The sequence below is a fragment of the Salvelinus namaycush genome, chromosome 9 (assembly GCF_016432855.1).
Source record: "Salvelinus namaycush isolate Seneca chromosome 9, SaNama_1.0, whole genome shotgun sequence".
In the NCBI taxonomy this organism is placed as follows: Eukaryota; Metazoa; Chordata; class Actinopteri; order Salmoniformes; family Salmonidae; genus Salvelinus; species Salvelinus namaycush.
In genome coordinates, this window is record NC_052315.1 from 26,044,658 (window position 1) to 26,059,810 (window position 15,153).

Consider the following 15,153-nt stretch of genomic DNA (forward strand, 5'->3'; position numbering starts at 1 on the left):
CGGCTGAGATGACACTAATGACTCGCTACCTGACTCTTACCATGGATATCACTATAGGTGGATATGACTGCTAACACAGCGTGATAAGCTCTGACAGTTTATCAGACTCTAGCAGTGTACAATTTGTGCAGAGTTCATCAGAGTTTTGTATGTGCAGACACTGCTGGAGCTCCCATCGAGGCCTGGAGCAGTGCAGGGAGTGGAGAGCCGGGCTGGTGGGTGATAGGTGTGAAGAGCGGCAGCTGCGTACGGAGAGCGGGGAGAAGCAACAGACACAGACTCTCTGACAAACTGTTTAGTGTGAGACACTGAGAGACTCACTGTGGAGCAGCGACTCTCCCTCTGTCTGTCGCGCTGGGAGAGTGTTCTCTCTGAGCCAGCGTGAGCCAGCCAGCACACTGAGTGGAGCTGAGGCCAGCAGGGTGGGGACGGTGGCAGGAAACAGCGCATGGCATTGGGGGGGCCGGGTGCCCTCCATCACCCAGCACCGGGAGGGGCACTGGGGTTGGGGCTGGGTGTGGGGCAGCCCTGGAGGGGCGAGGGTCCAAAGGTCAGGGGAGCTGAGGCCCATGTTGACAGGCGGGACCAGCGTGGAGCGGGGTGGTCGGACGGCAGGGGCCAGGGCCGGCGGAGGGGGCATGCGGTGCTCATTGAGGGTGTGGGTTCTGCTGGGCTCCCTGGGCCTCGTCTTTCTCACCTCCCTCTTCTTCTCCATCTCTCTGAGGGGGGGCGTTGGCCTGCCCTACCTGGAGCCCCCCGGGTGGGAGAAGTCCAGCCGAGTAAAGCTAGTGCCCAACTACTCTGGTGTCCACCAGCTGGGCCCACTGGAGAGCACCCAGCAGCAGAAGACATGTGCCTGTCCCCGCTGTGTGGGGGACCCTGGGGTGTCGGACTGGTTTGATGAGAACTACGACCCGGACATCTCCCCTGTGTGGACACGGGACAACATCCAGCTGCCTTCAGACGTCTACTACTGGTGGGTGGTAAGTGATCCAGCTGAACAGCTTCTATGTTTTACTCCATTTTACCATCCTCTATCGTTCTTCTGGTCTCCCTGGAAAGAATGAGAGCAGCTCTGCCAATCATATTAAAGGAAGGCAAGCACATGATGGGTCTGTTAAAGAGGATATTGAGTAATGTCTGAAAATTGAAATTATCAAGTCAGACAAAGCTGTAGAGGTCCAGTGGAAAAATATCCCCTGTAATTCTGTTTGAATTACAGACAGGAAAGCACGCATAGGTGATTACGTAGCTAAAAGAGGTTGATATTTTTAACAGACATGAACACTGAAGTAGAAGACGTGTGAGAGAAAGATGCTGACCTGTGAGAAGTAGCATTTAGAAAACTAAATTAGTTTGTGTTTGGTCAGAAGTTTAACTTATTTAGTGTCACATCCTTGAGTTTCTGGCCTTGCTTTATATATTCTGAACAAAAATATAAACGCAAAAATGTAAAGTGTTGGTCCCATATTTCATGAGCTGAAATAAGAGCCCATACGCATTAAATGCTTATTTCTCTCAAATGTTGTACACAAATTTGTTTACATCCCTGTTAGTGAGCATTTCTCCTTTGCCAAGATAATCCATCCACCTGACAGGTGTGGCATATCAAGAAGCTGATTAAACATCATGATCATTACACAGGTGCACCTTGTGCTGGGGACAATAAAAGGCCACTCTAAAATGTGCAGTTTTGTCACACAACACAATGCCACAGATGTCTCAGGTTTTGAGGGAGCGTGCAATTGGCATGCTGACTGCAGGAATGTCCACCAGAGCTGTTGCTAGAGAATTTCATGTTCATTTCTCTACCATAAGTCCCTACGTAGATGGGTGGTTGTGATGCAACACAGTTGTTTTAGAGAATTTGGCAGTACGTCCAACCGGCCTCACAACCGCAGCCCATGTGTAACTGGCCAGTCATGTGAAGTCCATAGATGATGGCCTAATTAATTGATTTAAATTGACTGATTTCCTTTACTGTAACTCAGTAAAGTCGTTGAAATTGTAGCATGTTGTGCTCATGTTTTTGTTTAGTATATATCCCACTCGATAATTAGGTGATTGCAAACAGAGGCAGACCAGCTAGTGCCAAGCAACTAAGTGGTGTAATGTAAATGAGCTGGTGAAAGGATGAGATTAGAGAGAGGAGCTAATGAGGTAGGTGCACAGGAAAGGTGAAAGAGGGCATAGATTAGGGTTAATGGATCTCTCGAAGAGTTAAGTCGAGTCTTCACTGTTGAGTTGGTTAGTACATATATACCTAGTATATGGTCAAGGTGTTTGAGCAATGAAGAGCATGTCATAGTTTCTCTGCAATGGCGCCTGAGAGGAGCAGAGCAGGAGTGGAGCAGAGTAGTAAAGACACTGTTTGGCAGCAGCAGTAACCACTGAACATCTGCCAAGAATTAGTGACCCTGCAGAAAGCCGGTGTGCTGTGCCAGGTGCTGGTATCGAGGAGGGGGAGGGAGCAAGACAGAGTAAAGAAGAGAGAGAGCATTGGGGAGAGGTCATGCAGGGGAAACTTAGAATTGGGGAGGGGGTGGCACGGGGAGAAACTGGAGAGAGAGAGAGTGCTATGTGAGAGAGAGACAGAGAGTGCTATGTGAGAGAGAGACAGAGAGTGCTGTGTGTGAGAGAGAGAGAGAGAGAGAGAGAGAGAGTGCCGTGTGAGAGAGTGCCGAGAGAGACAGAGAGAGTGCCGTGTGTGAGAGAGAGTGCCGTGTGTGAGAGAGAGAGAGAGTGCCGTGTGTGAGAGAGAGAGAGTGCCGTGTGTGAGAGAGAGAGAGTGCCGTGTGTGAGAGAGAGAGAGTGCCGTGTGTGAGAGAGAGAGAGTGTGCCGTGAGAGAGAGAGAGAGAGAGTGCCGTGAGAGAGAGAGAGAGAGTGCCGTGAGAGAGAGAGAGAGAGAGAGTGCCGTGAGAGAGAGAGAGAGAGAGAGTGCCGTGAGAGAGAGAGAGAGAGAGAGAGTGCCGTGTGTGAGAGAGAGAGAGAGAGTGCCGTGTGTGAGAGAGAGAGAGTGCCGTGTGTGAGAGAGAGAGAGTGCCGTGTGTGAGAGAGAGAGAGTGCCGTGTGTGAGAGAGAGAGAGTGCCGTGTGTGAGAGAGAGAGAGTGCCGTGTGTGAGAGAGAGAGTGCCGTGTGTGAGAGAGAGAGAGTGCCGTGTGTGAGAGAGAGAGAGTGCCGTGTGTGAGAGAGAGAGAGTGCCGTGTGTGAGAGAGAGAGAGTGCCGTGTGTGAGAGAGAGAGAGTGCCGTGTGTGAGAGAGAGAGAGTGCCGTGTGTGAGAGAGAGAGAGTGCCGTGTGTGAGAGAGAGAGAGTGCCGTGTGTGAGAGAGAGAGAGTGCCGTGTGTGAGAGAGAGAGAGTGCCGTGTGTGAGAGAGAGAGTGCCGTGTGTGAGAGAGAGAGTGCCGTGTGTGAGAGAGAGAGTGCCGTGTGTGAGAGAGAGAGTGCCGTGAGAGAGAGAGTGCAGAGAAAGAGAGAGTGCCGAGAAAGAGAGCCGTGTGAGAGAGAGAGAGCTGTTAGAGCAAGAGCTGGGTGAGCGAGAGAGAGTGCTGGGTGAGAGCTGTGTGAGAGAGAGGTATTTAAAGGGGGTGTCAATTAGAGGTCGACCGAATATGATTTTTCAATACCGATACCGATACCGATTATTGGAGGACAAACAAAGCCGATATCGATTAATCGGCCGATTTATAAAATATATATATTTTTAAACATTATATATATATATATATATATATATATATCATACACACACACACACATTTTTGTAATAATGACAATTGCAACAATACTGAATGAACAATGAACACTTTTATTTTAACTTAATATAATACATAAATACACACGCACACAGCTCTGAAGTGACAATGATACTGAAGAGTCTGCTTAGGAGACAAATACTCTCAACTGTTTGAATAAAAATAGAGTTTAAGTTACCTGTGATGAATGTTGAAAACAAAAACTTTACTTTCTATATGCAGGAAATCCTATTTTAATAATGGGCATGGTAAGAATTGACAACCAAAGTGCGAGTCATAATTCCCATGACACCTAGCAAAATCTGAAAAGCGGTTCCTTCATTTATTCCATAGGATATTTTTAGATTCACTTAAAATAAGATCTGTGTTTCGTGTAGGCTTACATCACCGTGCCAATTTTATAACTGTGTAGATATCCATAGGACAAGGTAACTCTGATCAATATTGGCTAAATATAAGCGAAGATAAAAAAAATTGTAGAGTGGATTTATGAAAATATGTTGACAAACGTTACCTTATCCTAGTGAGATTTACACGGGTATCAAAACGTTGAGGCGGTTTAAGCCTGCACGAAACACAGACCTTATTTGAAGTAGATCAAGACATTCTCTATGAAAGACATGAACGGTAAAATAACGAAGGAACCCCTTTTCAAATTCAGTCCCAAGTTATTACAGGAATTATAACGCGTCGACTATTTCTCTCTAAACCATATACCTTTGACTAATCAGGAAACTATCACCTCGAAAACAAAACGTTTATTCCGTTCCGTATTTTATCTAACGGGTGGCATCCATGAGTCTAAATATTCCTGTTACATTGCACAACCTTCAATGTTGTCATAATTACGTAAAGTTCTGGCAAATTAGTTCGCAAAGAGCCAGGCGGCCCAAACTGTTGCATATACCCTGACTCTGCGTGCAATGAACGCCGATTTCAAGTTTTCATAACAATCGGAAATCGGTATTTTTGGGCGCCGATTTGTCTTTTTTTTTTTTTCACCTTTAGTGTCCTCTAGTGTCAATAGCCTGATGGAACTGTTTTGTTTGGGGGTTGGGATGTTCACATGTGCTCCTATAGCAAAGACTTGAAAAACAGACTCTGTTTCACCTTCAATGTAAATGTTTTGGTCACCTCTCCCTAAAACATCTGACCTCTTTTCACCTCCATTTAAATATTTTGTAACATCTTCTCTTTTCCATGAGTCAGTCACTAGGATACTAAAACCTACCCCTCTGCCCTCTTTTGACATCCTGTCCGAGGAATGAGAGAAAGTCTATGGTATTCTCCCAGTCCCTGACTGCTCTCCTGACTGTGTGGCCTCTCTGTCGCCCCCTGCTTGTAGATGCTGCAGCCTCAGTTCAAGCCCCACACTATCCAGCAGGTGCTGTTGCGACTGTTCCAGGTGATCCCTGGCCGCTCCCCCTATGGCTCCTGGGACCCCGCCCGCTGCCTGCGCTGTGCCGTGGTGGGGAACTCTGGCAACATGCGCGGGGCCGGTTACGGACCCACCATAGACAGCCACAACTACATCATGAGGTGAGGGAGAGCGAGGGGGTTTAGAACATAGGTTAGGTTAATCTGTTTAGTAGTTGAGGGGGTTTAGAACATAGGTTAGGTTAATCTGTTTAGTAGTTGAGGGGGTTTAGAACATAGGATATGTTAATCTGTTTAGTAGTTGAGGGGGTTTAGAACATAGGATATGTTAATCTGTTTAGTAGTTGAGGGGGTTTAGAACATAGGATATGTTAATCTGTTTAGTAGTTGAGGGGGTTTAGAACATAGGTTAGGTTAATCTGTTTAGTAGTTGAGGGGGTTTAGAACATAGGTTAGGTTAATCTGTTTAGTAGTTGAGGGGGTTTAGAACATAGGATATGTTAATCTGTTTAGTAGTTGAGGGGGTTTAGAACATAGGTTAGGTTAATCTGTTTAGTAGTTGAGGGGGTTTAGAACATAGGATATGTTAATCTGTTTAGTAGTTGAGGGGGTTTAGAACATAGGATATGTTAATCTGTTTAGTAGTTGAGGGGGTTTAGAACATAGGATATGTTAATCTGTTTAGTAGTTGAGGGGGTTTAGAACATAGGTTAGGTTAATCTGTTTAGTAGTTGAGGGGGTTTAGAACATAGGATATGTTAATCTGTTTAGTAGTTGAGGGGGTTTAGAACATAGGATATGTTAATCTGTTTAGTAGTTGAGGGGGTTTAGAACATAGGATATGTTAATCTGTTTAGTAGTTGAGGGGGTTTAGAACATAGGTTAGGTTAATCTGTTTAGTAGTTGAGGGGGTTTAGAACATAGGTTAGGTTAATCTGTTTAGTAGTTGAGGGGGTTTAGAACATAGGATATGTTAATCTGTTTAGTAGTTGAGGGGGTTTAGAACATAGGTTAGGTTAATCTGTTTAGTAGTTGAGGGGGTTTAGAACATAGGTTAGGTTAATCTGTTTAGTAGTTGAGGGGGTTTAGAACATAGGATATGTTAATCTGTTTAGTAGTTGAGGGGGTTTAGAACATAGGTTAGGTTAATCTGTTTAGTAGTTGAGGGGGTTTAGAACATAGGATATGTTAATCTGTTTAGTAGTTGAGGGGGTTTAGATCATAGGTTAGGTTAATCTGTTTAGTAGCTAGTAAGTTATATTATGTGTTGTGCTATAATGCTACTGTAGGCTATTTACAGTTTTTGTAGAGAGAGAGAGAGATTTTTATTTAACGAGGCAAGTCTTGTCTAGATGTCTTGATATCCCTCTGTTTGTGTGTTTGTCTATCATTGGAGCTGCTCCCAGTATGGTCTGATTACCTGTGTCTGTCAGGATCAACCTGGCCCCCACGCTGGGCTATGAGGAGGATGCAGGCAGCCACACCACCCACCACTTCATGTACCCAGAGAGTGCCAAGAACCTGGCAGCCAATGTCAGCTTCGTCCTGGTGCCCTTCAAGACCCTGGACCTGCTGTGGATCACCAGCGCACTCTCCACTGGACAGATCCGCTTGTGAGAGCAAAACTGCCAGCACACACACACAGTCCATTCAGTTCCGGTCCTTGCTGTTCTGCAGCCCTAAGCTAGACCAAAAAAATGCTGCTAGACTTTAAAAAGTCCCAGTAAGCAAAATGACGTTGAAAAGACAACTAAAATATTCAATTTAGGTTCTGAATGAATGGTGAAAGTATATATTTTCTGTATGTTTAGAATACTTATTTTCACTTATTTTTTTAGATGTTGAAATCAGGCTAATTTTTGGTTCTGAATGAAGGTTGAAAATACGTAATTTATAGATGTCTATGATTGGTTCAGTTTTGGTCCGTACCGGATGTGGAAATCAGGGCCGGTCCGGTCTGCACCAAAAAAAGATTGTCCAAAAGGCGTCAGCCTCAATCCGTGCTTACTGAGGTGCACCCTACAGTGTTGCCTGAAATTACATTTTATGAATGCCCATCTATGTGGTAAGCCTACCGTTTGTAAAATACCCCAAAAAAAGATGTCCAAAAGACGTTGGCCTGTGCTTAATGGGATGTAGCCTAATGTGTTGCCCCACAATGGAATTGTATGAATGCCCATCCATGTGGTAGTCCCACCATTTGTAAAACAGGCTGTTGCATTGGCTTTATTAGTCCTGATTCCTGTAACTAATCCATTTGTCTATTTAAGCTCTGAATATCAGCTACCCAACTTTATCAGAAGTTATCGTGAGCCTATTTGAAATGTGTTTATACTGCGGGAAATGCAGAAGTATTCTCTTTTTCGCTATGATCAGCTTGTCAAAAATGTACCGATACAAACTTGAAACCAATGATCATGACGATGGTTGTGATTGTCCATCCATGTTGTCCATTTTACTTTGACCTGTTCTGTTTTTAGGATATGTTGTTTGTTAACATGACAGCACATTTTTTATTTGATTGAGCACCATTTAGGTTACGCTATATGATTGGAGGTTAGGCTATATGATTGGAGGTTAGGCTATATGATTGGAGGTTAGGCTATATGATTGGAGGTTAGGCTATATGATTGGAGGTTAGGCTATATGATTGGAGGTTAGGCTATATGACTGCATATGTAAAAAAGTGTCCATCTCATTACTTTGTCATTTTATCTCCAGCCAGTAGCCTACAGAAAAGTCCACACACTCTTTCTACCATATCCTATATCTGCTACATGATTTATGTTAGATTATTTTCTTGACAGAACGTTGGTGGAGCTCCGCAGCGTTGCGTCCGCGGCGCGCTGGGATTGGACAAGCAAAATATTTTGCGCCCCTGCCTTTGACAAAGTGGGCACTGCTTATCACAGGGCGGAATCAACGCTCGCCTAAAAAGCCCTTATGCCCCTGGTTGAGAGAAATTGTCATTTTTGAGGGGGCAGAATTGTGTGAGGATTTATGTGTTGTTGTTGGAGTTGCGTCTTGGTCAGTTTAGCTCAGAAAATGCTGCCCTCGTCAATCTGCCGCCTTAGGCGGACGCCTAATCCTGCCTAGTGAGCAGGCTTGCCCCGAGTCCATTTATATTGTTTAACATAAACACACCTTTTCGCACTAGCACATTTTGTTCACATTCAAAGTGAACTGCTTGCTTCACAATCACACCTTCACGAACACATTCTCACGCTGCGCTCTCTCTCTCGCTGTCTCTGTCTCTCTCTCTCTCTCTCTCTCTCTCTCTGTCTCTCTGTCTCTCTGTCTCTGTCTCTCTCTGTCTCTCTCTCTGTCTCTCTCTCTCTGTATCTCTCTCTGTCTCTGTCTCTCTCTCTCTCTCTCTGTATCTCTCTCTGTCTCTGTCTCTCTGTCTCTGTCTCTCTCTGTCTCTCTCTCTCATATATTCCAGGTCAGAGCACATCATCAACAGAGCACTCTCTCTGTGGAAAAAGGAACAGCGTGCCATCTGTGAATCAGTCAATCATTTCACAGCAATTTAGAAATTAAAGGATAAAAGTGTGCTAAGTCTCTTTCGCTCTCTCTTTCAGTACCTACGCCCCTGTGAAGCAGTTTCTACGGGTGGACAAGGACAAGGTGCTAATCTATATTTATAATCTCCATCCAACCTTTGTCATGTATTTGTTCAATAGTGCAGAATTGTAAATAAATATGTCTGTCTCCAATATCATTGGTAAACCCAGCATGGTACACTGTGCTGCTATCTAATCTCCCCAGGTTCAGATCTTCAACCCAGCCTTCTTCAAGTACATCCATGACCGCTGGACCAGGCACCATGGACGCTACCCTTCCACAGGCATGCTAGTCCTGTTCTTCGCTCTGCACGTGTGTGACGAGGTGAGGACCTCGCTAACACACTTTCACACAAATACCCAATACAGACACATCTCTCTACCTGTTTTTAAAACGTTATCTTTATTCCAGGTGAATGTGTTTGGCTTTGGCGCTGACAGTCGAGGCAACTGGCACCACTATTGGGAGCAGAACCGCTACTCTGGAGAGTTCCGGAAAACAGGGGTGCATGATGCAGATTATGAGGCCCTGATCATTGACTCGCTGGTTAAGGCTGGCAAGATCACCATCTTCCCAGGAAAGTGACGAGGGCTGAAGGTGTGGTGGGCTGGACAGGTTTACAGGAACACTAGAACACCCATCACCACAAGGCTTTTTGATGTTGTCATCTGCTTCTTTGTGCTTTGCATAGAGAGGGATCCAAAACAGTACATTATACAATGCCTGCTAATCATGTTCCCATTGTGCAGGATGGTAAGATGATGGTGGTTTTGGGTCGAACTACATGTGATTACACTCTGCCCCCAACAGGCCTACTACCTCCATAGAAACGACAGAACTATAAAGGGGGCAGATAAGTCTGGCCTAGCCACTGTATGGACCTGTGAACCAGTCCCATCCACGATCCCCCCTCTTGCTCAGCCGTTGGGAGTTGAGTCATCACACGCCTTGGGGGTCTCACGCCCAGAGACTCAGTCCCCTCCCACTCTGTCGCCCCCACCGTAAATACCATGACAACCAGTGATGGTCACTGAGCTATCCCTGCCATGTCCACACTCACCTGCAGAGCTGCTGCTAAAGCCCTCTCGCTAGCCACACCTGCATGGAGCTAGGAGTACTAGGTAATTGAAGTTTACATGCTTTCAAGCCCAGAGGCTACTTCAAAATAAGAGTCCCTGTTGTAATTACATGACTATCATCTTGAAGGTATGTACAGCCCACAGGGATTTGACCACATATACGGTATTAACCGTTTTATTTGTGTTAACCATTTTAAGTGACTAATCATACTGCTGATTAGGTAAATTGGGGAGAGGCTTACACACAGTCAACAACACAAGCAGACACAGACACAAACACAAGCTGACATACAGATAAGAATTAAACCACTCACTCATTCACACATATACTGTACAGTGCCTTCAGAAAGTATTGCAGCCTGAATTCAAAATTGTTTTGTTTTTTTAAATATCACCAATCTACACATAATAGCCCATAATGACAAGGTGAAAATATGTTTTTCGATATTTTTTCAAATTAATTGTAAATGAAATATAGAAATATCTCATTTGCATAAGTATTCACACCCCTGAGTCAATACATTTTAGAATAACCTTTTGCAGGGATTACAGCTGTGAGTCTTTCTGGGTAAGTCTCTAAGTTTTGCACATCTGTATTGTACAATATTTGCACATTAATATTTTTTTAATTCTTCAAGCTCTGTCAAGTTGCTTGTTGATAATAGCTAGACAACCATTTTTAAGTCTTGCCATAGATTTTCAAGCCGATTTAAGTCAAAACTGTAACTACGCCGCTCCGGAACATTCAAGTCGTCTTGGTAAGCAACTCCAGTGTATTTTTGGCCTTGTGTTTTAGGTTATTTGAAAATATATATTTAACCATTATTTAATTAGGCAAGTCAGTTAAGATCAAATTCCTACCCCGGACGACACTGGGTCAATTGTGTTCCGCCCTATGGGACTCCCAATCACGGCCAGATGTGATACAGCCTGGATCTGAACCAGGGACTCTAGCGACGCATCTTGCACTGAGATGCAGTGTCTTAGACCGCTGTGCCACTCATGCAGCAGGTTATTGTTCTGCTAAAAGGTGAATTTGTCCCAGTGTCTTTTGGAAAGTAGACTGAACCAGTTTTTCCTATAGGATTTTGCATGTGCTTAGCTCTATTCCGTTTCTTTTCATCCTAAAATCTCCCTAGTCCTTGCTGATGACAAGCATACCTATGACATGATGCAGCCACCACTATGCTTGAAAATATGAAGAGTGGTGCTCAGTGACGTGTTATGTTGGATTTGCTCGAAACATAATACTTTGTATTCAGGACAAAAAGTGAATTGCTTTGCCAAATTCTTTTCAGTATTACTTCAGTGCCTTGTAAACAGGGTAAATGATTTGGAACATTCTGTACAGGATTCCTTCTTTTCACTCTGTCATTTAAGTTCGTATTGTAGAGTAACTACAATGTTGTTGCTCCATCCTCAGTTTTCTCCTGTCACAGCCATTAAACTCTGTAACTAGCATCATGGTGAGATCCCTGAGTGGTTTCCTTCCTCTCCGGAAACTGAGTTAGGAAGGACGCTTGTATCTTTGTAGTGGCTAGGTGTATTGATACACCATCCAAAGTATAATTAATAAGTTCACCACAAAGGGATATTCAATGCCTTTTTTTTCTTTCTTTTGTTTATCCATCTACCAATAGGTGCCCTTCTTTGCGAGGCATTGGAAAACCTCCCTGGTCTTTATGGTTTAATCTTTTTTAAATTCACTCCTCAACTGATGGACCTTACAGATACTTGTATGTGTGGGGTACAGAGATGAGGTAGTCATTCAAAAATCATGTTAAACACTATTATTGCACACAGAGTGAGTCCATGCAACTTACTGTATTATGTGACTTGTTAGGCACATTTTAAGGCTTGCCATAACAAAGGGGTTGTATACTTATTGACTCAAGACATTTCAGCTTTAAATGTTTGATTAATTAGTAAAAAATATCAGAAAACATCATTCCACTTTTATATTTTGGGTTATTTATTGTGTTTAGGCCAGTGACAAAAAATCAAAATGTAATACATTTTCAATTCAGCCTGTAACACAACAAACTCAATGGGGTGTGAATACTTTGTGAAGGTACATACACACTCTCCCACACAGACACGGGTTCACACAATGTTCTTGGTAAATTCAAGCTAATACCACTAAGAATAAAAGATGGCCTGCTGCCTCCTGCTGCCTGTTAAGGGATACTGCATCACTCTGAAGCCCAGACATTACGCATGCATAGGACAAACTGAAGGCTGCCTCTTCTGTGTCAAATGATGACCACTTGATAGCTGAGAGTAATATGGCTTAACATAACTAAACCGACTACTAGTAAAAAATGCCATTATATTTTCAGATCAGATCGCTAGTTACGAACAGAGTTTAGGAACTCTGACAAAAATGATGATATCATGTTGTTCTTATCAGACACCATGACATTGATCTGGGAAGGTCTCAGATCAGTGTAACTGACTCCATTACTATGTCTCATTTCTTTGTGGAATTTTAGTTGGTTTCAAGTAAGTGTCTCTACCTGACACACACGCCTACTTTAAGTATGTTGTGCTGAGGGCTGGCACAATTACCATGTAACCGTGTAACGGACGGTTATGGATGTAGACCGTCATGACTAAAATAACCCTCATAACCGTTTTTACAAAAATTGTGTGTGCGTGTGTGGAAAGAACAGCTGACTGAAGATGGGTCGGCCGGGTGACCGTGGTCATTTGGCTACCAATAGCCGTCATCCAAAATTCCATGACCATCTCAGCCATAGTTGTGCATGCGTGTGTGTGAGAGAGAGAGAGCGAGTGCCTGTTAAAGAAATGTGATTATCTTAGTTTTGTCAGTTTGATTTTCAGGAAGAGCCCTCATAACAAAGACACATATCAATTATTTACAGCCATGTGACAACACACACGTCCATGCTTGCGTGCCTTTTCCCATTGTTGGACATACAGTACCTTTTCTGTAGTGCACCATAAACCTCAGCTACAGTACAGTGCTATCTTAAGTTTTGGTAGTCATGCACATTCACACACCTACTATAAATACCTGCATGTGCTATTCAAATCTTACTGTTTGTTAGTCATGTCTCTTACACATGCACATTCTGAGGGATTCAAATGGCTTCTTTTCCCTGATTTAGACCACACACCGTACATTATACACACCCCTGGTCTCGGCCTGGCTGAGAGCTGTGCCTTCTGGACCCACACACATACGTTTCACTCTGCCTTTCTCTAGGAGCCACGTAGAAAGGCTTTCTTTTATGTTACTTTTTACACAGAACACATTACCTTGACATGAACTCTATCTGTGACGACTAGTTTTGGGTGATATGACGATGGCTGAATTAATTTGCTGTGCTCAATCTGTGTTTTGCCATTGTCGGTGAGCTAACGTGTTCCAAGATGACAGCCAATGGCAATGTATCTAGCTCTTAAAACACATCTCCACCATGTTTTACATGGAAAGTTTCGAAATATTCCCACCACTTTTCTGGGTGGTGCTGTCCATGCCAGAAATAGAATGTGCAATACTTCACCAAAGAGAATCAAACATAATTGACATTGTTCTAATGACTTCTATACCTTTAATTCCATTACTCCCTATCACTTTTGTAACTCCATAAATGTTTATCCAACAGTATATAAGGCCCATATGTAATGTATCAATAAAGCTAGCCCACTGAAGCTTAACGCCACGTCCTAGCTCAACTTGCATCATTTTGTTTTCACATAGTAAGGACACAGCATTTCCCCTATTATGTTGTTCAATTGCAGTGTACCTTCTGGGAAATTGACTGTGTGAAAGGTGAGATCCCTTTCCACTCTGCTGTTCCTGAGTGTATTGTTGGATAATGGATAGTTTTTTTTAATGTATTTGGGTTTATTGGTTCTGGTTTGTAGCGTTACCTAAATGGTTACTAATGACACATACTGTATCCATTCTGTTGCATTGTTTTGGTGGTCTGCATCTCCAGCTCTTCATTAGAGTTCTCTTGTGCACAACAACAGTATTCACCGACAACAGTGTTTTATAGTGTTACTATCATATTACTACTATTACCAATAGTATCCTCATTAGTATTATGACTATCATTGGGTCAGTCAGTACTCCATCTCTATTTTAAAACTCGATCTATATGATGGACTGTTTTTATCATATGCTATTGTAAAATAAAAGCAAAATGAAACAAATGTGGCTTTCTAGATCTTTTCTTAAAACCTCTTATGGCTGCAATCCTGTTAACGGGATGATATGACAACAGCCACTGAAAGTGCAGGGCGCCAAATTCAAAAAACAGAAATCTCATAATTAAAATTCCTCAGACATGTGTCTTATACCATTTTAAAGGTAATCTTGTTGTTAATCCCACCAAAGTGTCCGATTTTCAAATATGCTTTTCAGCGAAAGCACTACAAACGATTATGTTAGGTCACACCAAACCACAATAAGCACAGCCATTTTTTCAGCGAAAGATAGCAGTCACAAAAAGCAGAAATATAGCTAAAATTAATCCCTAACCTTTGATGATCTTCATCAGATGACACTCATAGGACTTCATGTTACACAATACATGCATGTTTTGTTTGATAAAGTTCATATTTATATAAAAACATCTGAGTTTACATTGGCGCGTTACATTCACTAGTTCCAAAAACATCCAGTGATAGTGCATAGCCACATCGTTTCAACAGAAATACTCATCATAAATGTAGATGATAATACAAGTTATACACATGGAATTATAGATATACCTCTCCTTAATGCAACCGCTGTGTCAGATTTCAAAAAAACTTTACGGAAAAAGCAAACCATGCAATAATCTGAGACGGAGCTCAGAACAATAGTAAAATTAGCCGCCATGTTGGAGTAAACAGAAACCAGAAAATACATGATAAATGTTTCCTTACCTTTGATGAACTTCATCAGAATGCAGTCCTAGGAATCCCAGGTCCACAATAAATGCTTAATTTGTTCGATAATGTCCATTATTTATGTCCAATTAGCTACTTTGGTTAGCGCGTTTGGTAAACAATTCCAAAGTCACAAAGCGTGTCCACTATAACGTGACGAAATGTCCAAAAGTTCCGTAACAGTCAGTAGAAACATGTCAAACGATGTATTGAATCAATCTTTAGAATGTTGTTAACATACATCTTGAATAACGTTCCAACCGGAGAATTACACTGACTTCAGTTGAGCGATGGAACGGAGCTGCCTCTCACGTGAACGCGCGTGTTCAATGCGTGGTCACCGCATGGCAGTGGTGAATCATTCCTGTCTCCTTCGGCCCCCCTTCACATTAGAGTCATCAGACAAAGTTCTATTGACTGTTGACATCTAGTGGAAGCCGTAGGAAGTGAAAACTCATCCATATCTCGCTGT

The 15,153-nt window shown here is 43.0% G+C and overlaps 1 protein-coding gene across 1 annotated transcript; it reads left to right on the plus strand.

The window, feature by feature from the left end:
- The first annotated feature begins 543 nt into the window (after nucleotides 1–543).
- Nucleotides 544–10,321, plus strand: LOC120053442 (CMP-N-acetylneuraminate-beta-galactosamide-alpha-2,3-sialyltransferase 2-like). The gene is made up of 6 exons (XM_039000566.1): nucleotides 544–983; nucleotides 5,102–5,295; nucleotides 6,567–6,746; nucleotides 8,715–8,760; nucleotides 8,902–9,021; nucleotides 9,109–10,321. The coding sequence occupies exons 1-6, from the start codon at nucleotides 570–572 to the stop codon at nucleotides 9,280–9,282; spliced, it is 1,128 nt and encodes a 375-aa protein (XP_038856494.1). The 5' UTR covers nucleotides 544–569; the 3' UTR covers nucleotides 9,283–10,321.
- The last annotated feature ends 4,832 nt before the right edge of the window (nucleotides 10,322–15,153 follow it).

Excerpts from the sequence above, each read along its gene's own strand:
- LOC120053442 (XM_039000566.1), top strand. The coding sequence starts at position 570 with ATGTTGACAGGCGGGACCAGCGTGGAGCGGGGTGGTCGGACGGCAGGG. Across the intron at positions 6,747-8,714 it reads TCCACTGGACAGATCCGCTT|TACCTACGCCCCTGTGAAGC; the intron begins GTGAGAGCAAAA and ends TCTCTCTTTCAG. Across the intron at positions 9,022-9,108 it reads CTCTGCACGTGTGTGACGAG|GTGAATGTGTTTGGCTTTGG; the intron begins GTGAGGACCTCG and ends TCTTTATTCCAG.